Source organism: Coregonus clupeaformis, chromosome 15 (genome assembly GCF_020615455.1).
Source record: "Coregonus clupeaformis isolate EN_2021a chromosome 15, ASM2061545v1, whole genome shotgun sequence".
Lineage (NCBI taxonomy): Eukaryota > Metazoa > Chordata > Actinopteri > Salmoniformes > Salmonidae > Coregonus > Coregonus clupeaformis.
Window position 1 is genome coordinate 22,314,780 of NC_059206.1, and position 24,320 is coordinate 22,339,099.

At 46.1% G+C, this 24,320-nt stretch overlaps 1 protein-coding gene across 1 annotated transcript in view; it reads right to left on the minus strand.

The window, feature by feature from the left end:
* Positions 1–24,320, minus strand: part of LOC121582789 (A disintegrin and metalloproteinase with thrombospondin motifs 6) — an 89,506-nt gene that overhangs the window by 47,466 nt on the left and 17,720 nt on the right. Inside the window, exons 9-15 of the mRNA XM_041898890.1 lie at positions 23,498–23,541; positions 17,514–17,619; positions 14,353–14,499; positions 10,539–10,680; positions 7,265–7,372; positions 4,743–4,888; positions 3,492–3,555 (exon numbers count right to left, since the gene is read on the minus strand). Of these exons, the coding sequence (XP_041754824.1) occupies positions 3,492–3,555; positions 4,743–4,888; positions 7,265–7,372; positions 10,539–10,680; positions 14,353–14,499; positions 17,514–17,619; positions 23,498–23,541 (757 nt within the window). The remainder of the gene's footprint in view (positions 1–3,491; positions 3,556–4,742; positions 4,889–7,264; positions 7,373–10,538; positions 10,681–14,352; positions 14,500–17,513; positions 17,620–23,497; positions 23,542–24,320) is intronic.

Here is a 24,320-nt window from a genome sequence, read left to right on the forward strand (position 1 = left end):
ATAGACACACAGCATTTTAATTTATTTAAATGTCAGCCACCAGTGCTGGCCATAACCCTGTATAGGCCACCAAAGCACTGCCCCACTTTCTTTACTGATCTATCTGAACTATTGTCTATTGTCCTTGAGAACTATGATAAAATCATTGTGTTGGGCGATTTCAATATTCATGTTGACAAAGAGACTGACTCCAAGGCCACTGAATTTATTAATCTTTTGAGCTCTATGGACTATATCCAACATGTTACTGGGTCCACCCATAACCGCGGCCATACTCTGGACCTGGTTATTACCAAGGGGCTTTCTATTGACTTATCCTCTATTGTTGATGTTGCTTTATCTGATCACCACTGTGTATTTTTTACTACCTTGTTGCCCATAGCACCAGGTAATACTGAACACATTATTAAGAAACGCTATCTTACCTCTGAAGTTGCTACAGATTTTATTGAGTGTATGAACAATACTCCACCACGTATTCTGCATTCCTCTTGTGATGATTTAGTTGATAACTTTAATAGCAAATTATGGGCAACCATTGATGCCATAGCTGCAGTACATTTTAGAAAGGCCACATCCAAACGGAGAGCCCCTTGGATGAGTGAGGAAACTAATTAATTAAAGAGAAATTGCTGAAAGGCAGAGCGGAAGAGGAAAAACTCAAATTTGCAGGTCTATTATGATATTCTGAGAGAGCAACTTGGCATATGTAACAAGGCAATTAGGAATGCCAGACGGGCACATTTTTCTAACTTGATCACTATTAATCAGAATAATCCGAGAGTGCTCTTCTCGGCCATTGATGGCCTGATAAATCCTACCCCCGCCAACCTATGTGAACTTTCCTCCACATCTAAATGTGATGAGTTTGCGGCATATTTCAGAGATAAGATAACCAACATTAGGCTGGGTATCAGTCAAGCAAGACCTGATCAGAAGTTTGATGATATGTGCCCTATCCTACCACCCAAAGGCACTATGGATTTATTTTCCCTGGTTGACACAGACATGCTCAGAAAAGTGGTATCACAACTTAAGCCTTCTACCTGCCTTCTCGATCATATCCCCACCACCTTCTTCAAAACAGTTTTTAATTGCATATCGGAAGAAGTGCAAGCTATTGTTTATCACTCCATGTTCACAGGCACTTTCCCCACTGCACTAAAAACTGCTATGGTGAAACCCCTTCTGAAGAAAGGTGATCTAGATTTTTCAGCTCTTAGCAATTTTCGGCCAATCTCCAACCTTTCATTCTTAAGCAAAATTCTGTAGAGATTGGTGTTCAAACAGCTAAATGATTTTTTTAAAGTGGCAACTGTATTTTTGAAAAATTCCAATCTGGTTTTCATGCCCACCATAGCACTGAGACAGCCTTAGTTAAAGTGGTAAATTATCTTAGAGGTAACACAGATGCCAAACAGCTCTCTGTCCTTTTACTCTTAGATTTAAGTGCTGCATTCAACACTGTTGACCATGATATCCTTCTGGACAGACTGGAGAGGTGGGTTGGCCTCTCCAGTCCAGTTCTAAATTGTTTTAGGACCTATTTAACCGGTCGGGAGTTGGTGAACATAACTCAGAGAAAATACATATCAAATGTGGTGTTCCACAAGGTTCGATTTTGGGTCTGGTACTGTTCAGTTTATTTTTGTTACCCCTTGGCAGCGTTATCAGAAAGCACAGCATTGCTTTTCACTGCTACGCAGACAATACACAACTTTACATGTCACCAGAGGATTTTAGCTCCACAGATCAATTATTAGCCTGTATTAGTGATTTAAATACTTGCATGGCTCACAACTTCCTCCAGCTAAATCAAGGCAAGACCGAGGTAGTTTTTGTTTGAGCCAAAGCACAGAGAGAGAATAAAGACGCACATTTTAATTCACGGGCAATAAAGATGAAACACCAAGTAAAAAGCTAGATGTTATTTTAGATTCTGAACTAAATTTTGAATCACACATTAGGAATGTGACCAAAATAGCTTTTTACCACCTGAGGAACATTACTAAGGTGTGGCTGTTTCTCAATCAGGCTGATACAGAGAGACTCATCCATGCTTTTATTACAAGCAGGCTTGACTACTGTAATGATCTCCTGTCTGGTCTACCCAAGAAAGCCATTGGTCAACTGCAAAACATACAGAGTGCTGCAGCACGGGTACTGACCAAGACCAGACAGAGAGCACACATTACACCGGTTTTAGAATACATTTAAAGATTCTTCTATTGGTTTTTAAATCAATCCACGATTGTGCACCCCAATACATGTCAGACATGCTTTTAAGTTATGTACCCTGTAGGTCCCTCAGGTCCTCTGGCACTGGCCTTTTAACTATCCCAAAGCCTAAGACCAAGAGGCATGGAGAGGCAGCCTTTAGTTATTATGGCCCCAGCCTCTGGAATAGCCTGCCAGAGAACCTGAGGGGGACTGAAACTCTGGACATATTTAGAAGATATCTTAAAACACATCTTTTTAGCTTTGCTTTTCCTCAGGTTGCTTTTTAGTTATTCAGTTTATGTAATTATTTTGTTTTTTATCTTATGTTTGTTGTGTAGTAAATATTTCAGCTTTTATTTTCACCGTTTTTTTATTAGTTTTTTCCTGTAAAGCACATTGCGTTGCATTCCATGTCTGAAATGTGCTGTATAAATAAAGCTTGATTTGATTTGATTAAAGAATATGTGGGATTGAACAATCTTCGGATATGCAGCCAGATCATTAACCCTCTGCGCCACCAGGGCATAGCTGTGGCCTTGTGTTGTTGTTTTCTTTCAGTCTCATATGATCAATCAGGGTACAGAACACAATTTATGATTTTTCTCTTTGCTATTGCTTTTTTTGGGACCATTTTAATTTAAAACAATCACAGTAAGGTGCTTTATTGTTACCCAGAAATGATTCGATTTTGAGATAAAAACGGCTGCATTGGACCTTTAAATCAATAAAATAATATTGCATTGAACCTGAAAACGTTTTTGTATATTTATTATGTGTCATAATTTTTCAGAATGGTATTGCATGCATTTGTATGTGTTTTTATTTCTTATTTAGTTTAAAGGTGAAGGATCGTCCGCACAACTGGACAGTTTTCGGGTTTTAGGAACATATATTTTGTGATGTCCCCACAATGTTCCTACCAGACTGTTCCCACAACCTAATGAAACATTCTGTGAACTTTTAAAGAACAGATGAACTGTGTTCTAGGAACATTCTTGCAACATCAGGCGAATGTTTTATACAAATATAATCATCTCATAACACAGTTTTTGTGTTATGAGAACATTTGCTGCAACCTAACGAATGTTCTGGGAACTTTCACAGAACCAATTTTGGTTTGCTGGTATTGCTCTACAACCTTACAGGGGTGAGAGAGGAATGGGAGAGAGGGAGAGAGAGAGAGAGAGAGAGAGAGAGAGAGAGAGAGAGAGAGAGAGAGAGAGAGAGAGAGAGAGAGAGAAATAAAAAATTAAGGGAACACGTGAACTCACGTCTGTGTTACACGATCTGTAACGCTTCCTCTCTCCGAGACAGTACTTCCCTCCTCCAGAAGGCCTGAAAGAGAGAAGAGAAACAAGAGAAGGGAGGAATAAAAGAGATTGATGAGGCAGTTTACACTCTGTCAGTCAGTGCAGCCCTCCACCCTGTGCTGCAGTACAGTAGAGGGGCGAATCACAGTCAGAATACACACACACACTGTCTTCCCCAGGTAGTGTATAGGGTGTGAGATAATATATATACATATGCCATTTATCAGACACTTTTATCTAAAGCAACTTACAGTCATGCGTGCACACATTATACATATGGGTAGTCCCGGGAATCGAGCCCACTACCCTGCTCTACCAACTGATCTACAAAGGACCACAATGTAGGTCCTTTGTAGGTAACATAGCAACAGGGTGCTCAGTCTTACAGTTACCTTCCCCTGAGCTAGGAATCTCCATGCATGTGTATGAGTGTGATTGTTGTCCTTAGGTCACTCTATCCAGTCTGTTCTTACAGCTGTAGAGAGCAGCTTGACATTTGGAGTCACAACAGACTGCAGTCTATTAGAGCTAAATGACTAGCACCAGCACGGCTCCTCACTGATTTGTTACAGTACACGAGTTGGCCTGCTATCATCATCACAGTTGGGTAGTCTTGCTCTCTCCATCTGACTCTACCTACCTACGAGAGCAGCCAGCCAGTGTAATTAATGTTTTCCAGCCGAATGTTGGCTACACTGTCTGGTTTCTGTGTTGAACCTCCTTGCTACAGTACCGTGTGTGTGTTACAGTACCCAGGGACTGTGGGGCTCCGATCACCTTACACAGGTGTTCTGCATTACCCTGCCTCCCTCCTTCCTTCTCTCCTTCTTTCCCTCTCTCTCTCCCTTCCTCCCTCTCTCCACTGTCTGAAAAGAGAGTGTGAGGACAGGGGAGGGGTGGGGGGAGCCTAACAGTGGGAGCTCCGTACAGTTTGGATGGAAACAGTGTGTCTATCTGTCAGAGATTAGTGATGATCACGCACGCACAAACGCACCTACACACACACACACACACACACACACACACACACACACACACACACACACACACACACACACACACACACACACACACACACACACACACACACACACACACACACACACACACACACACACACACACACACACACACACACACACACACACACACCTGTAGGTGGAGACCTGGATGTGTGTGTTCATCTTGCTGTGGCTTACTTTGCCTACTTACGCTGGGCTGTCACAATGTCTCATGGAGGAAGAGACTCCCCCTCCGCAGGTCCTGCTGCACTCCCCCCATGACGACCAGGGACCCCAGCCTCCGTCCATACTCTGGGGCCACGTCCCAAATATCACACACTCCCCCTGGTAGCACCACTGAGAGGGGGGGAGAGAGGGTTTAGAGAGAGGGGAAGAGAGAGGATTAATCATTACCCCTGTGCCTGAGTTGGAGCCTGGATAGCACCTGGGGTTTAAAGACAGAGGTTATCTGTAACTGTGTCAGTGGTGCTCAGGGCTTAGAGACAGTACAGGTTGTAGAGGGTTATAGGTCTGTAACTGTGTCAGAAGGTTAAGATGCTGGGCCAAGGCAAGGGTCTGGCAACACCAGGGCACTGTCCTCCTTTTCCCTCAATCCCTCACAACAGAGATTAACAACGCAGAGAGAGAGAGGGGGGAAAGGGAGAGAGAGAGAGAGAGAGAGAGAGAGAGAGAGAGAGAGAGAGAGAGAGAGAGAGAGAGAGAGAGAGAGAGAGAGAGAGAGAGAGAGAGAGAGAGAGAGAGAGAGAAAGAAAGAAAGAAAGAAAGAAAGAAAGAAAGAAAGAAAGAAAGAAAGAAAGAAAGAAAGAAAGAAAGAAAGAAAGAAAGAAAGAAAGAAAGAAAGAAAGAAAGAAAGAAAGAAAGAAAGAAAGACAGAGTGAAAGAAAGAAAGAGAGAGAGAAAGAAAGAAAGAGCAAAAGAAAGAGAGAGAGAGAGCGAGAGAGAGAGAAAGAAAGAGTGAAAGAAAGAAAGAGCAAAAGAGAGAAAGAGAGAGAGTGAGAGAGAGAGAAAGAAAGAGAGTGAAAGAAAGAAAGAGCGTGAGAGAGAGAAAAAGAAAGAAAGAAAGAGTGAAAGAAAGAAAGAAAGAGCAAAAGAGAGCGAGAGAGAGAGAGAGAGAGAAAGAAAGAGAGAGAGAGAGAGAGAGAGAGAGAGAGAGAGAGAGAGAGAGAGAGAGAGAGAGAGAAAGAAAGAGGAGAAAGAAAGAAAGAAAGAAAGAAAGAAAGAAAGAAAGAAAGAAAGAAAGAAAGAAAGAAAGAAAGAAAGAAAGAAAGAAAGAAAGAAAGAAAGAAAGAAAGAAAGAAAGAGAAAAAGAGAGAGAGAGAGAGAGAAAGAAAGAGCAAAAGAAAGAGAGAGAGAGAGAGAGAGAGAGAACAAGGGCACTGTCCTCATTCTCCTTGGCTCAGAGCAGAAAAGGGTAATGCACTAAGACACTGTATAAACAAGATTAACACTGCAGAGAGGGGGAGATAAAGGCCAGAGAAGGAGAGAGAGAGAGAGAGAGAGAGGAGGCATAGAAGAAGAAAGAGGGAGATAGATAGGTCAGAGAAGGTGAAATAGGAGAGAGAGAGAGAGAGAGAGAGAGAGAGAGAGAGAGAGAGAGAGAGAGAGAGAGAGAGAGAGAGTCCTCCTTAAGAACTTGTCTGTGTTCCCAGCAAGTCTAAAATAGCCTGGGAGAGAATGTCTTATCAGAGACGAGCTGACACACACAGACTCTACACTACCTGTCTACTACACCACACACCTATCAGCCTTTCACCACCTGCAAGTGTGTGTGTGTTTGACACAGAAATCTATGTGACCTTTGGGGGACACAACTACTGTACCTTCCTTCTACTTATCTCTCTCCCTTTCTCTTTCTCTACCCCATCCTTCTCTCTATCCCTCTCTACCTTTCTCCAAATCCACCTCACCCCTCCTTCTCCTCCCTGCCCTACCATCTCTCCCTCCCTCCTCCCTCACTTCCCCCTAGTTGGCAGGGCCTCTCCATTACAGGCCTGGTGAGAAATGGCTGACAGTCGTATTCCTTTGAAGCCCCCTCCCCACCCCCATCCCCCTCACCACCCACCCTCACCCCAGACAGGAGCGCACTACCAGCCACCCCTCCACCCCCCCCCAAAGCCCTCTGTCCCAAAGCCCTCTGAGCTGATCTCAACCTGTGCCCCCTGTGTAGCCCAGGACCCCGTCAGAGGCCCCCGGGCCTGAAAGGCTCCAGTCAGCGGACGGTAATGTCACACGACAGCCCCTGACACCCTCCCATTCTTCCCTTTGAGACCTCGGACCATCCGGTGACAATGGCCGCCGTAATCCATGTTAAAGCTGTCTCACTGTCAGCCGTCTAACCTGGCCGTGGCGTGGCCAGCCACACTGGGAATAGACTCTGAAGTGATGACCTCAAAGCATGGTGTGTGTGTGTGTGTGGCGGGAAAGGGGGAGGGGGTAATACATTGGGATACAATGGGAGAGGAGAGGAGAGAATGAGCTGGTTACCACACACCTCACAGTAACTAGTCTTGGCTCTGACACTGAGGCTCACTCACTAGTTCCCACTACGGAGGCTTACCTGCCATCACATCAGAGAGAGAGAGAGACTGAGATAGGGCTGTTGGTATAGAGGTGAAGGAGAAAGCTGAGTTGACTACAGGAGAGAGCCAGTGTGTGTAGACTATAGGAGACAACTAGTGTGTGTAGACAATGAGACTGCTAGTATAGACTTACCCCTTTCTCAATGCTGCCAGTCTGACACAGGGTCCCCTCAGCAGCAGGTATACTGTTGGTGACACAGCGGTTGCTTTTGCTAAGGCACCAGAGCTCTCTACACACTTCCTAGGAAAGAAGGCGAAAGCAAGTTGGTCAGAATAAAGCAATTCACTGCAGAGAGTGTATTACAAGTAGAGAAATTGACATAGACAGGGCTGTGGAAGTGCCTTAGAGATCAAAATAAACACATTATGTGACTTCCCCTCCTCATCTCCTATCCTTCATCTGCACTATGGTGAAAGTGCTAGACAAATACCTGGCTGTCGGCTCAGCCATATTGCTTTCCCTTACAAGGATAGCAGACCTGGGTCAAATAGAGTTTGCACGGTTTGGGGTCACTTTGGACTGTTTCATAGGTTCCATTTCACCAGGCAAACTAACTCAAGCTCAGCTGAAATATTTGGAAGTATTAGACATATGTATTTGACCCAGGTCTGACAGATTGAGCCCTGTGCTTTGGATTCAGTTCATATTAAGAGCCAATAAGGTCAACCCATGCTACTAATGTCCCTCTGTGTTGAAGGATACAGAGTCATCTGGAGCAATAACAGAATGACTAACGCCTGGTCACGTTTACCTTCCAGACCTCAACAGAGAGCGGCTGACGTCAGTTCACAGTAACCACTGTTAACCAGTTATAGGAAATTACTCTGGCACTCAAAACAAAGAGCAACTCAAACTGCCCCTCAGAGAGGAGAGCGTCTCAGGGAACAGGGATTGTAGACATAACAAAAATGCTTTGTCTTACAGGAAGTTTTAAAACAAACAACTTCTTCTGTTTCTACAATTTACCCATCTTATCTCCTTGCTCTTATAACAGAGGGAGAACTCTTTATTAGAGAGAGGGGGGAGCGAGAGAGAGAGAGAGAGAGAGAGAGAGAGAGAGAGAGAGAGAGAGAGAGAGAGAGAGAGAGAGAGAGAATCCGAGTCAGAGTCTCTATCTGAAGTAAATACAATTGTAAAAGTGAATGCGTGTAACAAGGACAGCTCTGCACAACCCTGCATTAGATTTCCCATTAAACCTCTATGGTTTCCCCTCTCCTCTTCAAAGGCTTTACTGGACAACTGCGTACGGCAGAGGAGAAGAGGAGCAACATCATGAAGAAGAGTTACGGCCCTGAGCCCAGGTTCTGACCCCACGGGTCAGTAAATAAAGTCCAGGCCCCACTGGTCTCTACTGGTCTCTACTGCTGCTAGACGCTATAGATTAAATAAAGCAGCAAACAGTCACTCTGAGTCTGCCCTGTCTCGCTGCACCACTCCCAGCTGCTTTCAATAAGCCTCCCCTCTGCCCCCCGCTAAACCCTCACTGCCCCTCCCCCACCCCGTCCCATAAAACCTCACCCTCCCTCCTCTCTGGTTTCCCCCCGGCCCGTTCAGAGCCGGCTGAAAGGTCAGAAGGAGAACCAGGTATGGATGGACATGTGGCCCTGACCTGGTCTGGCAGATTTACGCTAGCTAGCTAACAGAGAGGAAGCGGGAGGGTTGGCAAGGGGGTGAAGAGAGCAGGGGTGCAGGGAGACCCGCCAGTCACTTAGACGTCACTTAGCCGTCAAACACTTTGTTTTTCATCCCCTCCTCACCTTGCGATGGCACTGGGGTTCAGGACGAGTAATATTATGAAGGAGTGTTCCGGTCTTTGCAGGGGGTTGCTGTGGGGTTAGTGGCAGTTTGGTTGGTGTTGTAACTCTATGTTGTAAGTGATGTTCTCGTAGTTATTACTAGTATCACTTATCTTGACACTTTGTGTCACCCCCTGTGTAACTGTGAAACTAATGTCTTCACACTTCCCTGTTTCACGCTGAGATCTGACCTCTGTGACGTCATCTCCCTTTCAGAACCGAAGGTATTTCCTACCCTTCCTGGTGACTCCAGAAATGACCGCTCAAATACGTAAGTTCTGTGAGTCCAAAAGTATTTTTATATTATTCCACAGGAGCAAACATGTCACCAAACCGCTGCTATTCTGTCCTCTCCTTTCAGTGCGAGCAACAGTCCAACTTTTCCACTGGGCTGTTTATTCCCATTAGAACCCACTACAGCTGTAGGGTAAGAGACTGGTGGAAATAGAGACCAGGTGAGTACCAGGACACAAACATGTCACCACAACCGTTAAGTGTAACAGTGACTGTAAAGTGTTACTGCACCTCTCCACATATCTTTTAGTTGCTCTCTTTAGTCTTTAATGGCACTAAAGCAGGCACTGCACTGCTCTGTGTTTTGTACAAGGTAACTGTATCCCAGAGAGGTCACCTTTCATAACATCAACTCTGAAAGTCATATCAAGTCATAGATCCTTTAATTGTTTCTATGGTTACATGGATCCGATCAGCAAGTTCTAAACGAAAGACAAACCTTCACCAGACAGCTGGCTGAGGGAAACAGATCTGACTGTCAGAATCCATAATCCTACTAGTTAAAAGACTACATTCTAGTTCTGAGAACACAGCCCAGCACAGAGCAGCACAGCTGAGGCAGGCTGTGGAGGAATGCTCTCCTTTCATAAATGGCTGTCTTTCATGCTGATCTAAAACCACAATTATGAGCTTAAGAGCCAAAACGACAGGGTTTGATTTGGGGCCCGTAGTAATCTGCTGTCAGATATTTCTTTCAATGAAACAAAATAAACTCTCTTGATCTCGGCTAATGACAGACTCTTTTTTTTGTCCATATTGGTTCATTAATTCTTTGTGGCTTTCATTCAACATCTCCTGTTTCTGTGGCTTGGTTTAGTTCTCTCTCTGCTCGTGTCTCTTTATTTACCTTGGGTTTTTATTCTTCATGGTGGTGGTAGGGGGTAATCATTTGACTTCGTGAAACTATGATGTGTGTGTGTGTGTGTGTGTGTGTGTGTGTGTGTGTGTGTGTGTGTGTGTGTGTGTGTGTGTAAACCTCCCTCCCTCTTCCCTCTCTTTGAGATAGGTTAGTGAGATATGCGGCACACCCATCCCAGGTGCTAAGAAAACAATTATGTCTCCTTAGGATGATAAGAAGATAACACCCCTGATTAACACCCTTTGATATACAGGAGGAAATGTCAGCTTGGCACAACATATTTTCTCTTCTCCTGTTACCTGATCACTATCAGAGCCCCTGCTTCACTAGCATTATCACTAATGTTAGATGCAGGATCAACAGTTGTAAATGATTCCATTAACAAAGCATTGTCCTCCACTGTAGAGGAGAGAGAGTGTATGCATATTGTAGAGCTGGAGAGATGCAGGTTTCTTACCCCATATTTGCACTGTCGTGAGGAGGCTCCATACTGGAAGCGACACTGCTCATCTGCGTCGTACACCTGCCCCGGGGCCACTGTTGGGTACAGGAAGTCTCGTTTCAGAGGTTCATTGTCCAGACACGTCCCCCGACCTGAGCTGTCAAAAAAACAAACCTACAATAGGATTGTTTCTTACACACCACACCTACAGAGCCTATTGTGCAGGTTCCCAAAGGCGTCCTCCAGTATTAATGGACTAATCAAGGGCTTGATGATTAGTTGAATAGTTGAATCAGATGCGCTAGTATTGGAATATATCAAATAAGTGGAACGGCTCAGGATACTCAAGGAGAGGTTTGGGAAACACGGGTTAAGTATAGAGGGTAGCTACTAGCTACTGGTGTACACAATGCAGCCCTCCAGGATAGAAAATCAATGGTTTAGCAACATCAACTAAATTGTTTCATTTAGAGGGCATCTCTCTACCTATATTGTACACAACAGCTTAAATGGTGATATTCTTTCACAATAATGACTTAAATAGAGTTTATGACAACCCTAGTCACACTGTCTACTAACACGTGTCACATTGCCTTGTATGTTTTCAGTAGCCTCTAACCCTATAGATGGAGTGAAGAGGAAGAAGAGGTGAAAAAAAAACGTAAAGACGAGGAAAAACACAACAAAGAGAAGAGAGAATGAAAACCCAAACTACGAGCAGTCAATGGTGTCTGTCTGTCTGTCTGAAACTCACTGCTCTCTGCTTATTTGGCGCTGTGACTGCACCGTACGTATGGAATCCACAGAGAAGCCAATAAAATGACAGAAGGAGAGAAAGAGAGAAAAAAAACTATTGAGTGGGCCGTAGGTCACCAGTCCTGAGCTGGAACTCTGTTTAGTCTGTTTTGTCATCATAGAAATATGTCCGCTGCACAAAGAACTCACTCTGAAAACACACACACACAAAAAGACTGCAATTTTGTATTCTGTTTTAGCAACTTTTCTACTCTGCCCAAGAAAATATAAATACTAAAAGTGTGGCCAAGAAAGCAGGCAGGACAGAGCAGCTTTTGTTGGGTTGGTTGTGTGTGTTTATTCTGGGTTGGGAAGTGTAGCTTGTTTTAGACATGGTGGTGTTGCTGAACGGATGCTTCTCTGTTCTCTCCCGTCTCCCTGTCCGCTCTGAGGGCAGACGACTGGCTCATACTGAAGACTAGTACTATACTGCTATTAATTTTACTACTACTGGTACGGTTACTATTATTACTACTACTATTGCTATGTCTTATACTATGTGTGAACTAACGTACTCTGTGTGTTTTCCAGCAGCGGTGTGCTGCGGAATGCTTCTCATCCCTTAAAAGAATAAGATGGCTTGCTTAGTCACAATTGATGATTTTGCAGACAGACCCAGGCTCAGAGAAAGAGAGAGAGAGGGAGGGGAGAGAGAGAGAGAGAGAGAGAGAGAGAGAGGGGGTGGGGGGGGGGAGAGAGAGAGAGAGAGAGAGAGAGAGAGAGAGAGAGAGAGAGAGAGAGAGAGAGAGAGAGAGAGAGAGAGAGAGAGAGAGAGAGAGAGTGAAGAGAGGGCAGCTAGTGGAGGAGAGAGAGGAAGGACAGAGAGAACAGAATGAAACAGAAGGGGAGAGAGAGCGCATCCCTATATATGAACTAGAGGGCTGTGTCATGGCAGTCTCCTTCTCCATCTTTATCAGATGTTGGGACTGTCTGATCCGATTAAGCATTTTAACTACAACTTTGCTCATCAGTAGGAGCTACAATGAAGTGGGCTATCAAATGATTTTAAAAAACAACACCACAATCAAAGTAAAATAATCTCCTCTGTACTTTGCAGATTGGCCAGAGGCAGCCAGGGTTGTGTGGAAGCAGCCAGGAGCCTCTGGCCCCCCACCAGCCTATCAGACAGCACTCAACTCAGCTAAAGCATGTCCACCGACCGGAGAGGAGAGAAGAACACTGGCCTGGGGGGGGTCACCAAGGTAGTATTACATTTCTCCTCTTCAATTTACCCTTTTACTGTCTCTCTCTTTCTCCCTCTCTCTCTCTCTTTTTTCTCTGTAGTGGAATAATCATTTTCCTTGGCGTGGAGAGGTCCGTCTCACCAGAGCTCCCCTAGCCTACCCCCCCGGCCCACTACACCGACCCACACCGCGGCAAGCCTGGTCTGGGGCAGACCCCACTGTTTATTGGTTCGGGGAGAGATCAAATAGTCTGATGTTTCAATATAGAAAGTATTATTTCACTGAGTCGAAGCAGCTTCCTGTCCTCTGGGATAAGCCAAGTTCATTACACTGTCAGAGAGGAAATCTCTTCTAATAAGAAGAGGAAGCATCACCGGATCCTAAACTCCCACCTTGGTCAGCCATGTTAAGACTAGATATTAACAAGATTAAATAAAAATAAAAATAGTATGATTTTAAGACTAGGGCCAGGATTCAATCCGATCACCCCTTTTCGGCTATGTACCATTCAAAGACAATGTTCCTGCATTCGCGGAGACTGCATTCCCACTAAACGCTGCATATGTCGGCTCAATCGGAAATTACTAACATGGATCTTCCGCGGTCCGGATTGAATCTAGGCCTAGATATTGCTTCAATAGAAAAGTGCACAATTATTGGCCAGTGGCCACATTGGAGTGAACTCCATGTCGTATATCTATTTTGAATATAACTAGGCTAAAAGTTACAAAACTATTGATTTATGGCATACTGGCAAGAGAACCATGCAGAGTAAATTGTGTCTGAACTATGTCTGCATTCATAAACCATTCTTTAGAACCCAAACGACCAGCCACATATTGCACCAGCAACCCAGTGTATCTAGGCCAAGACCACAGCCAATGTTGTTTACTTGGCAAGAAAAAAGAAACGCGTGACATATCCAAAAATCTGTTGGAGGGAGAGAACCCGGGGAGGGTAAGTCTAGTTTACAGACAAAACTTCATAAGAGAAAGCAAGACATCAAAAATAAAAAAGCGGAATTGAAAAGACACAAAGATGAATTCAGCGAAAGCTTAAAATTCACCTACAACAGACTTTCAGATGAGAAAAAGCAGTCACACAAATGTGAGCAAAATATTCAGCCTCTCTGCCCTTGGTCTGAAATAGTACTAGACTCCCAGATGATCCAATCACGAGAAAAGAAGGCCAAAGTGAGAATGTCCAGAAACTGTAAAGAGGCATCTCTGTGTGTTACTGTGAGAAGTTGGCACATGGTACTGTAATGTCTATGTCTATGTGCCAATGCTACTTGGTGTTGCTAGCTAATGTCTTTCCTCCTCGTCTCTCCCAGCTCTGAAGGCTTTCACCAGAGAACAGACTCTGACAACCAGAACCACCATTATACCAACACACGCACACACACACTGAAAACCATTCATTGGGTTTAGAAGTTGAGGACCTTCAAGGCCAAGCTACTTTGTTTTCTATGGACGCTGTCTGACTGGAAGATTTATTTAATACTTCTAAACCCAGACTCTATCTGTTATAATCTGACGGTCCTGAGGGGCACTATTTGAAATAAATGAAGAATATCCTTCTTTACAAAGGCAAGAAAATAAATCTATTTATTATTCAAAGCACGGAGAGACAGAAGATTCTGAAGAGGAGGAGTGCAGAATTTCTGTTTCTGTCCCAAAACCCAGACTCAATGTTTGGATGGCTGGAAGGCTATCCATGTCTTTTACCTACTGAGGAAGTTTATGATTGGTTCAGGATATGTACTAGAGTTTCAATAGGTGGTTTTAACTGAGAATAAACTGAGATAGGCACACACACACACACTCAGGAATGCGCCCTCTTCCACTTACTCGAGGAAGCTGGTGATGTAGTCCTTACTGCAGGCCGACCAGGAGAAGGGGTTGGTGTTAGCTGTGATGTGGGCCGCCATCAGCTTGGCTGCCTCATGGCCTTTAGTCCCACATGAGTTTCCTATTCCATCATGGTTCATCCCGAAACTGTAAGACACAAAATGGAGGACAGAGAGGAGGGCAGGTAAAACACGGAGTGAGATGGAATCAAGACAGTGATCTAAGGCCAGTTACAGGTTAAGGTAAGGAGTGGAGGAGGATCAACTGATCCTAGATCTGTGCCTAAGGGCAGCTTCTACCCAGATTGGCTCAACATCCCATTCAAAGAGAGATTGGTGGTGTCATAGTGATGTGTGTGAATCCGTCAGATAGATTCTAATACTGCGGGTGATGTGTGTGAATCAGTCAGATAGATTCTTCCTTGGGGTTTGGCTGGCATGTTTAGGTACCTCTGGACTGAATGAATCTCTACCTCTCTACCCTATTTTCTACCTCATCTATAACTCTGCCCGGCACCTCCTCTACATGTAGGGTAGCGTTAGAGAGAGGTAGAAAGGGTTTGAGCTGGTAAGAGAGGCCTCCCTGGCTCTGTAACAGCTGGTGTAGAGGGGACTAGAGGTCAGGGATCAGTCTCTGTCTGGAGCGCTGGAGCAACCAGAGAGTTTTAACCACCACCCTGATGCTGCCTGCCTGTCAATCAATCAACAGCTACAGGTCCAGACTGGCCAGGTACATGCAGCCAGCTACATACTGGGGAGGAGGAAGGTGGGGAGAGACCAGGGCAAACTCTCTATGTTCTCAATGAGACAGGGGGAGAGAGAGAGAAAGAGAGCGAGGGAGGGGGAGAGAGAGAGAGAGAGAGGTATAGATAGATACAGTAGAGAGAGAATCTCTCTCTCTCTCTCTCTCTCTCTCTCTCTCTCTCTCTCTCTCTCTCTCTCTCTCTCTCCTTCTCTCTCTCTCTCTCTCTCTCTCTCTCTCTCTCTCTCTCTCTCTCTCTCTCTCTCTCTCTCTCTCTCTCTCTCTCTCTCTCTCTCTCTCTCTCTCTCTCTCTCTGCGGCTGATCAGAGCAGCTAGTCTCTCTAGTGTAAACCTCCTAACATAAAGAAAGGCTGCCTTCTGCTGCCCAACTATTCATTTCTGACTTAACACTGGACTGGCTGCATATAAATCATTTTAACAATTCAATTTTTTTCTCCCAAAAACATTATCTGTCTGAATATCGTAACGAAAGAAAAGCTTGCGTTACGGCAGGAAGCCGAAGCTTACTTTTCCTAACCGCCCAAAAGCACAAATCAGTTGTAATGTATATAACAAACCAACCACATCGCAAGGCCCCGGCCTGTTTTTCTAAGGATGGCGTTTATGACATTTTACCCTACTCTGGAAATAAATCAGCCGTCCTGAAACCGTGGCGCAACATTTTTTTTTATACATCCTCTCCTTGCAGAGACTATTTTTACAACTGCCCCACAACAGAAGCAGACACGAGACATAATAAAGGAAATGGCCATCTCTGTGAACCCTAGGGAGTGGATACGTAGACCAATACATCATCATTATTTACATTTATATTCAGGAGGTATGCGGACACTGTCATTAGCATGAGCAAATATGTGGAGATATAGTTCATGGTGTCTGTAGGGGGGAGAGTTGCTACCCACAGCCTGATCTGGCAACCCAACCCAAAGCTCTGGTACTTCTTTAGGAATAGTTGAGCCACTCTCTCTGTGTAGGAATATACACTACATGGCCAAAAGTAGGTGGACATCCCTTCAAATTAGTGGACTCTGCTATTTCAGCCACACCCGTTGCTGACAGGTGTTTAAAATCAAGCATTCAGCCATGCAATCTCCATAGACAAACATTTGCAGTAGAATGGCCCATACTGAAAAAATCAGTGACTTTTAACGTGGCACCGTCATAGGATGCCACCTTTCCAACAAGTCAGTTCGCCAAATTTCTGCCCTGCTAGAGGTGCCCCGGTCAACTGTAAGTGCTGTTATTGTGAAGTGGAAACGTCTAGAAGCAACAAAGGCTCAGCCGCGAAGTGGTAGGCCACACAAGCTCACAGAACGGGACCGCCGAGAGCTGAAGCACGTAGCGTGTAAAAATCGTCTGTCCTCGGTTGCAACATTCACTACCGAGTTCCAAACTGCCTCTGCAAGCAACGCCAGCACAATAACTGTTTGCCGGGAGCTTCATGAACTGGGTTTCCATGGCCGAGCAGCCACACACAAGCCTAAGATCACCATGCGCAATGCCAAGGGTCGGCTGGAGTGGAGTAAAGCTCGCCACCATTGGACTCTGGAGCAGTGGAAACATGTTCTCTGGAGTGATCAATCAAGCTTCACCATCTGGCAGTCTGACGGACAAATCTGGGTTTGGCAGATGCCAGGAGAACGCTACATGCCCCAATGGATAGTGCCAACTGTACATTTTGGTGGAGGAGGATTAATGGTCAGGGGCTGTTTTTCATGGTCGGGCTAGGCACCTTAGTTCCAGTGAAGGAAAATCTTAACGCTACAATATACAATGACATTCTATACGATTCTGTGGTTCCAACTTTGTGGCAACAGTTTGGGGAAGGCCCTTTCCTGTTTCAGCATGAGGGGAGGAAAGCGAGGTCCATATAGAAATGGTTTGTGAAGATCGGTGTGGAAGAACTTGACTGGCCTGCACAGAGCCCTGACCTCAACCCCATCAAACACCTTTGGGAAGAATTGGAACGCCGACTGCGAGCCAGGCCTAATCGCCCAACATCAGTGCCCGACCTCACTAATGCTCTTGTGACTGAATCCCCACAGCGATGTTCCAACAGCTAGTGGAAAGCCTTCCCAGAAGAGTGGAGGCTGTTATAGCAGCAAAGGGTGGACCAACTCCATATTAATGCCCATGATTTTGGAATGAGATGTCCACATACTTTTGGCCATGTAGTGTATGTATGTATTATTATTATACACTGGTGTAGTTAAATCTCTTTTATGATAACTTTTTAAAGACAATATTGGCATCTGACTGAACATTATTTTGGTACATTAAAGTAGTTTTAAAACCGTGTCCCTGTGTTAGAAACCTTGATGTAGACGGGATGAGGGAAAGGGCTAACAATGTTTAGTAAAGCCATGCAGAGGATTCTGAGTAAATGTGAGCAGACTCACTTGTGGCCAATCTCGTGAGCGATGGTGAAAGCAGAACCCAGGCCGATGTCTTCATTGATGCTGCAACTCCTCTCCGGCTCACACATTCCAGCTACTGACGCCAAGCCTGGACACACACACACACACACACACACACAGACAGAGAGAGAGAGACAGAGAGACAGAGAGAGAGAGAGAGAGAGAGAGAGAGAGAGAGAGAGAGAGAGAGAGAGAGAGAGAGAGAGAGAGAGAGAGAGAGAGAGAGAGAGAGAGAGAGAGAGAGAGAGAGAGAGAGATAGAGAGAGAGAGAGAGATGGGGTCAGGTCAAGGTGTAACATTTTAAGAGTCGGGACCATAAAAGCTGGATTCCTCAGTTCTGACCTCCCTGGTGTTGAAGTTAGAGCAGCAGAAGAGAGAGAGAAGAAGTCAACTCTAAACCCTCTCAGGCTGTGTCCCAAATGGCACCCTATTCCCTTTATAGTGCACTACTTTTGACCAGGGCACATATAGGAAATAGGGTGCCATTTGGGACGTAACCTAAGACCATTCAGAGTTGACTTCTTCTCTCATAGGGCTCTGGTCAAAATTAGTGCACTACTTAGGGAATAGGGTGTGAGCTGCTGCTGGACTCACCAGAGGGACCTGACTTTGGCATCAACTGGCTAGACATTAACTTTTTTCAACCTAAAGTCGGAGCTGGAAAATGTCTAGACACAGGCTTGGATTTATACATTTCACTCCAAGTAACAAGGGACCACCTAGTAATGCAAGCCAAGGAAGGGAATTTAAGAAAACATTTTCCTTCCCCCCCCGAACTCACCCCCCACCCTCAAAAATATAGATGTTTTCACCATTGCTGAGGAGTTCCAAAGAGAAAATAATATGCATATTCTGAATGTTTGAGAACTGGCTTTTCTGAAGAGAGAAGCAGAAGAGTGAAAGAACGCTGAGTAAAGCTATAAAACTGTGTGTGTGTGTGTGTGTGTGTGTGTGTGAGTCTTTTCCACCATCCAGGTGTCTCTGTCTTAACAGGTCAAATAGAAAGAGAAGAGGAGACCATTCCTCACTGATTGCATCTACAGGTGACTGGGAAGGGTTTCACATAACACTCAGAAGTGGGGTTGGCTCGGTATTATCTCCCACCCAGAGTACCCAAAGACCCAAGAGGCAAAGAGCTGACCTGTAGCATGACCCCTGATAATAACGGGAGGAGAGGAGTAGGGGAGAGAGGAAGAGAGGGTTGGTAGGGGGAGAAGGGGAGGGGCAGGGTTGAGAGGAGAGAAGGGGGAGGGGCATGGTTGAGAGGGGATAAGGGGGAGGGGCAGGGTTGAGAGGGAGGGGCAGGGTTGATAGGGGAGAAGGGGGAGGGGCAGGGTTAAGAGGGGAGAAGGGGGAGGGGCAGCATTGAGAGTGGGAGAAGGGGGGAGGGGCAGGTTTGAGAGGGGAGAAGGGGGAGGGGCAGGGTTGAGAGGGGGGAGAAGGCGGAGAAGGGGGAGGGGCAGGGTTGATAGGGGAGAAGGGGGAGGAGCAGGGTTGAGAGGGGAGAAGGGGGAGTGGCAGGGTTGAGAGTGGGAGAAGGGGGAGGGGCAGGGTTGAGAGGTGAGAAGGGGGAGAAGGGGGGAGGGGCAGGGTTGAGAGTGGGAGAAGGGGGAGAAGGGGGGAAGGGGCAGGGTTGAGAGTGGGAGAAGGGGGGAGGGGCATGGTTGATAGGGGAGAAGGGGGAGGGGCAGGGTTGAGAGGGGAGAAGGGGGAGGGGCAGGGTTGATAGGGGAGGAGGGGGAGGGGCAGGATTGATAGGGGGAGAAGGGGGAGGGGCAGGGTTGAGAGGGGAGAAGGGGAGAAGGGGGAGGGGCGGGGTTGATAGGGGAGAAGGGGGAGGGGCAGGGTTGATAGGGGAGAAGGGGGAGGGGCAGGGTTGATAGGGGAGAAGGGGGAGGGGCAGGGTTGAGAGGAGAGAAGGGGGAGGGGCAGGGTTGAAATGGGAGAAGGGGGAGGGACAGGGTTGAGAGGGGAGAAGGGGGAGGGGCAGGAATGAGAGGGGAGAAGAGGGAGGGGCAGGGTTGAGAGTGGGATAAGGGGGAGGGGCAGGGTTGAGAGTGGGAGAAGGGGGAGGGGCAGGGTTGAGAGGGGGAGAAGGGGGAGGGGCAGGTTGAGAGGGGAGAAGGGGGGAGGGGCAGGGTTGAGAGGGGAGAAGGGGGAGGGGCAGGGTTGATAGGGGGAGAAGGGGGGAGGGGCAGGTTTGATAGGGGAGAAGGGGGGAGGGGCAGGATGAGAGGGGAGAAGGGGGAGGGGCAGGGTTGAGAGTGGGAGAAGGGGGAGAAGGGGGAAGGGGCAGGGTTGAGAGTGGGAGAAGGGGGAGGGGCATGGTTGATAGGGGGAGAAGGGGAGGGGCAGGGTTTATAGGGGAGAAGGGGGAGGGGCAGGGTTGAGAGGGGAGAAGGGGGAGGGGAAGAGTTGATAGGGGGAGAAGGGGGAGGGGCAGGGTTGAGAGGGGAGAAGGGGAGAAGGGGGGGCAGGGTTGATAGGGGGAGAAGGGGGAGGGGCAGGGTTGATAGGGGGAGAAGGGGGAGGGGCAGGGTTGATAGGGGGAGAAGGGGGAGGGGCAGGGTTGATAGGGGAGAAGGGGGAGGGGCAAGGTTGATAGGGGAGAAGGAGGAGGGGCAGGATTGATAGGGGAGAAGGGGAGGGGCAGTGTTGATAGGGGAGAAGGGGGAGGGGCAGGGTTGAGAGGGGAGAAGGGGGAGGGGCAGGGTTGATAGGGAAGAAGGGGGAGGGGCAGGGTTGATAGGGGGAGAAGGAGGAGGAGCAGGGTTGATAGGGGAGAAGGGGGAGGGGCAGGGTTGATAGGGGAGAAGGGGAGGGGCAGGGTTGAGAGGGGAGAAGGGGGAGGGGCAGGGTTGATAGGGGAGAAGGGGGAGGGGCAGGGTTGATAGGAGAGAAGGGGGAGGGGCAGGGTTGATAGGGGAGAAGGGGAGGGGCAGGGTTTATAGGGGAGAAGGGGAGGGGCAGGGTTGATAGGGGGAGAAGTGGGAGGGGCAGGGTTGAGAGGGGAGAAGGGGAGGGGCAGGGTTGATAGGGGAGAAGGGGAGGGGCAGGGTTGAGAGGGGAGAAGGGGGAGGGGCAGGGTTGATATGGGAGAAGTGGAGGGGCAGGGTTGATAGGGGAGAAGGGGGAGGGGCAGGGTTAATAGGGCAGAAGTTAGAGGGGTAGGAGCAAGGGAGGAAAGGGAGAGGGAGAAGTGGAGGAGAAGAGGAGGAGGGAGTGAGAGAGAATGAGGAAGCCAAGCAGATGCCTGCGCAATTAAAGCGACGGGGGGATGTGACGAATGTGGTCAATCTGTCAAACCACCCCCTGAGTCCCAATATTACCTCCAAGATATACTGTGGTGCCTGCAGGGGCTCTGCACCATCGGAGGGAGGGAGGGAGGGGTGCTGACACTCAATTCAATTTAATTCAGTTAATGACATGGCAAGTTAAATTACTTACATTGTCAAAGTATACATATAAAAAAAATGGTGGGACCAACAGCAATAATAATAGTAGTAGTGGAAATGAGATTACCATTACATTTACGTCATTTAGCAGACACTCTTATCCAGAGCGACTTACAGGAGCAATTAGGGTTAAGTGCCTTGCTTAAGTGCACATCGACAGATTTTTCACCTAGTCGGCTCGGGGATTAGAACCAGCGAACATTCGGTTACTGGCACAACGCTCTTACCCACTAAGCTACCTGCCGCTTAGCAACTACAACAACAATATTAATGAGAATAACAATACATTAAAGCAATAGTAGTAGACCAGTCTCAACATGACTGAGAAGACACATGACATGGTATGAAAGCCAAAACAAAACTAAGTGGGAAATATTATTTACATTACATTGCACTTTTCACTGGCTGTCCCTCAGGTTGTGGCAGGAGGACACATATTTGGCTTTTCACACAATAAATATTAGATTTTTTCTTCATATTTTATAGTTTCAAACTCTTTGTACTGAATGATAATTTTGGGAAAGAAAGATTCTCTTAGGTCTGAGTATTTGTCACAGTGTAGTAGGAAATGCAGCTCTGTCTCTATCTCTCCCCTGGAGCAGAGTGAGCACAGCCTGTCCTCTCTGGGCAGCCAGGTTTGCCTGTGACGACCGGTCTCTATAGCCAGACTATGCTCACTGAGTATGTACCTAGTCAGTGTTTTCCTCAGTTTTCTATCAGTCACAGTGGTCAGATAGTCTGCCACCATGTACTGTCTGTTTAGAGCCAAATAGCATTGAAGTTTACTTTGATTTTCTGTGGTGTCTTTCCAATAGGTGATATATTTTTATATTTGCTTTGTGATGATTTGGTTGGGCCAGATTTTCTGAGTGATGTCTTGAGGCTCTCTGGGGTTGGTTTGGGTTAGTGAACTGAGCCTCAGAACCAGCTGGCTGAGGGGACTTCTCTTGTTTCCTCTCTTGACATAGTAGAGCTGTGTGATGGAATGTTTTGGGGTCACTTGTTTTTAGATGGTTCTAAAATTTGATGGGTCTTTTTTCTATTCGAATAAGGAGGGGGTATTGGCCCAATTCTGCCTACATGCTTTATTTGGAGTTTTTCTTTGCACTTGCAATACAGTCTTGCAAAACTCTGCATGCAATATTTCGATTGGATGTTTGTTCCGTTAGGTAAATTCATTATTAGAGAGCGGATCCCATACTTCGCTGCCATATAGAGCAATTGGTTTTATAAGTGACTGGACAATTTTGAGCCAGATTCTAATTGGAATTTCGATTTTAATGTTCCTTTTAATGGCATAGAATGCTCTTCCTGCTTTGTCTCTCAGCTCATTCACAGCCATGTGAAAGCTACCGGTGTTTCTGATATTTAGTCCTAGATAAGTGTAGTTTTTGGTGTGTTCTAATAGAACTGTGTCCAAATATAATTTATTTTTGTCATTCTGATTTCCAGACCTTTTTTGGATTATCATTATATATATATTTTTTTAGGTTAACTGACAGAACCTGTGCAGATGATCCAGATGCTGCTGTAACCCCTCCTTAGTAGGAGACAGTAGCACCAGGTCATCTGTGTACATCAGACACTTGATTTCAGTGTTGTGTAGGGTGAGACCAGGTGCAGCAGATTCTTCTAATGTTTTTGCTCAGGATGTTGAGTTCATCAAGGAAATTATGTAGTCTGCTATTTCTGATACTGCAGAGACTTTTCCCCAAGTTGCTGTTAACGCAAATTCCTCTGTAATTATTTGGGTCAAATTTGTCTCCATTTTTATAGATTGGTGTGATCAATCCTTGGTTCCAAACTGCAAAATCCCTGCAGTGAGGATAATGTTGAAGAGTTTGAGTATAGCCAATTTGAATTTGTGGTCTGTATATTTGATAATTTAATTTAAAATACCACAGGCTTTTTTGGGTTGGAGAGTGCATCGTTTTGAAGGCGTATGTGTTTGTTGTATGACACTCTTACAGTATATTTTTCCACCACCACCAACTCTCTCTTTCTCTCTCTCTTGTTCTCTTACAGTATGTTCGGCTGCTCCCCCTCTCTCTATCCCTCTATCTTTCTCTTTCTACTCTCCCTTTCTATCTCTCTCTCTCTCTCATTGACTCTATGAGCTTGGTTACAGAAGCTTAACAAGTTTGTAAGTTTTGGTTTTAAGTTTGCCACAGTTACTGTCACAGTGGATAAACAACATGCCAAACCAAACCCCTGGGGAAAAGGACTGGAACCCAGTGTCCTTAAAGTACTGTACCAGGAAGAAAAGACACCATATGAACCTATAAATATCCACATTATTTAAGCTATATTGGTAGAAGGACACAGTCAAGTGCACTTGGAGGTTACCACGCCTGTACCCTGCCCTGCCACTACCCTGCCCTGCCTGGACCTAACCCTGTCTGCACCCCGCCTCGCCGACAGTATACCCCACCTGGTCTCGCTGAGCTGTCTCTCCTTGCCTCCAGGCCACAGAACAGAGTGGAACAGAGAGAAGAGAGTAGAGCCACTCACCTAGAGTTCCACAGGGTTTGTTCTTGTAAGTGCAGATGTCGTACCTGAGGGAGAAAAAGAAGAAGAGGAAAAATAAACATGAGACATTATGATTCTTCTGTCAGTCGCTCTGTGGTTCTATTCTGCTCTACTCTATCCTGCTCTATTCTATTTTAATCTATTCAAATATTATTGTATTGTATTCTATTCTACTATATTATATTCTAAGCACCTCTGATGTCAAAACCAGGCATCTCGGGCAGCTACCAGCAGTATTTGACCTTAGTTGTTATACGGCAAGTATTTGAACGGATTAGTCAAATCATGAAGGTTTGTCCTTCTATAAATGTCTTTAAATGTCAACCAGCTAACACATGCAGGCAGACAGGAAGTCTCTCTCTCTCTCTCTCTCTCTCTCTCTCTCTCTCTCTCTCTCTCTCTCTCTCTCTCTCTCTCTCTCTCTCTCTCTCTCTCTCTCTCTCTCTCTCTCTCTCTCTCTCTCTCTCTCTCTCTCTCTCTCTCTCTCCTCCCATTTATCTGTCTCTCTCTCCTCCTATTTATCTGTCTCTCTCTCCTCCTCTCTCTGATACAATACTATTCCAATCCGTACAGTCAGCCTCAATTCTTTACAGAACACATCATACATTTACAATGAGTGATCCAATCATTTCTAAAGCTTTTAATCTATTAAAAACCCAAGTACACTGCAAATTACATTTCATTTTGCTCCCCTTCCTCCATCTGTCTCCTCTCCACCCCCTATCCCGGTGGACCGGTTCCAAACCCATGAGGCACAGTCTCGAAGACAAGCAGACTCCACCTCATTTAGAACATCTATTTATTT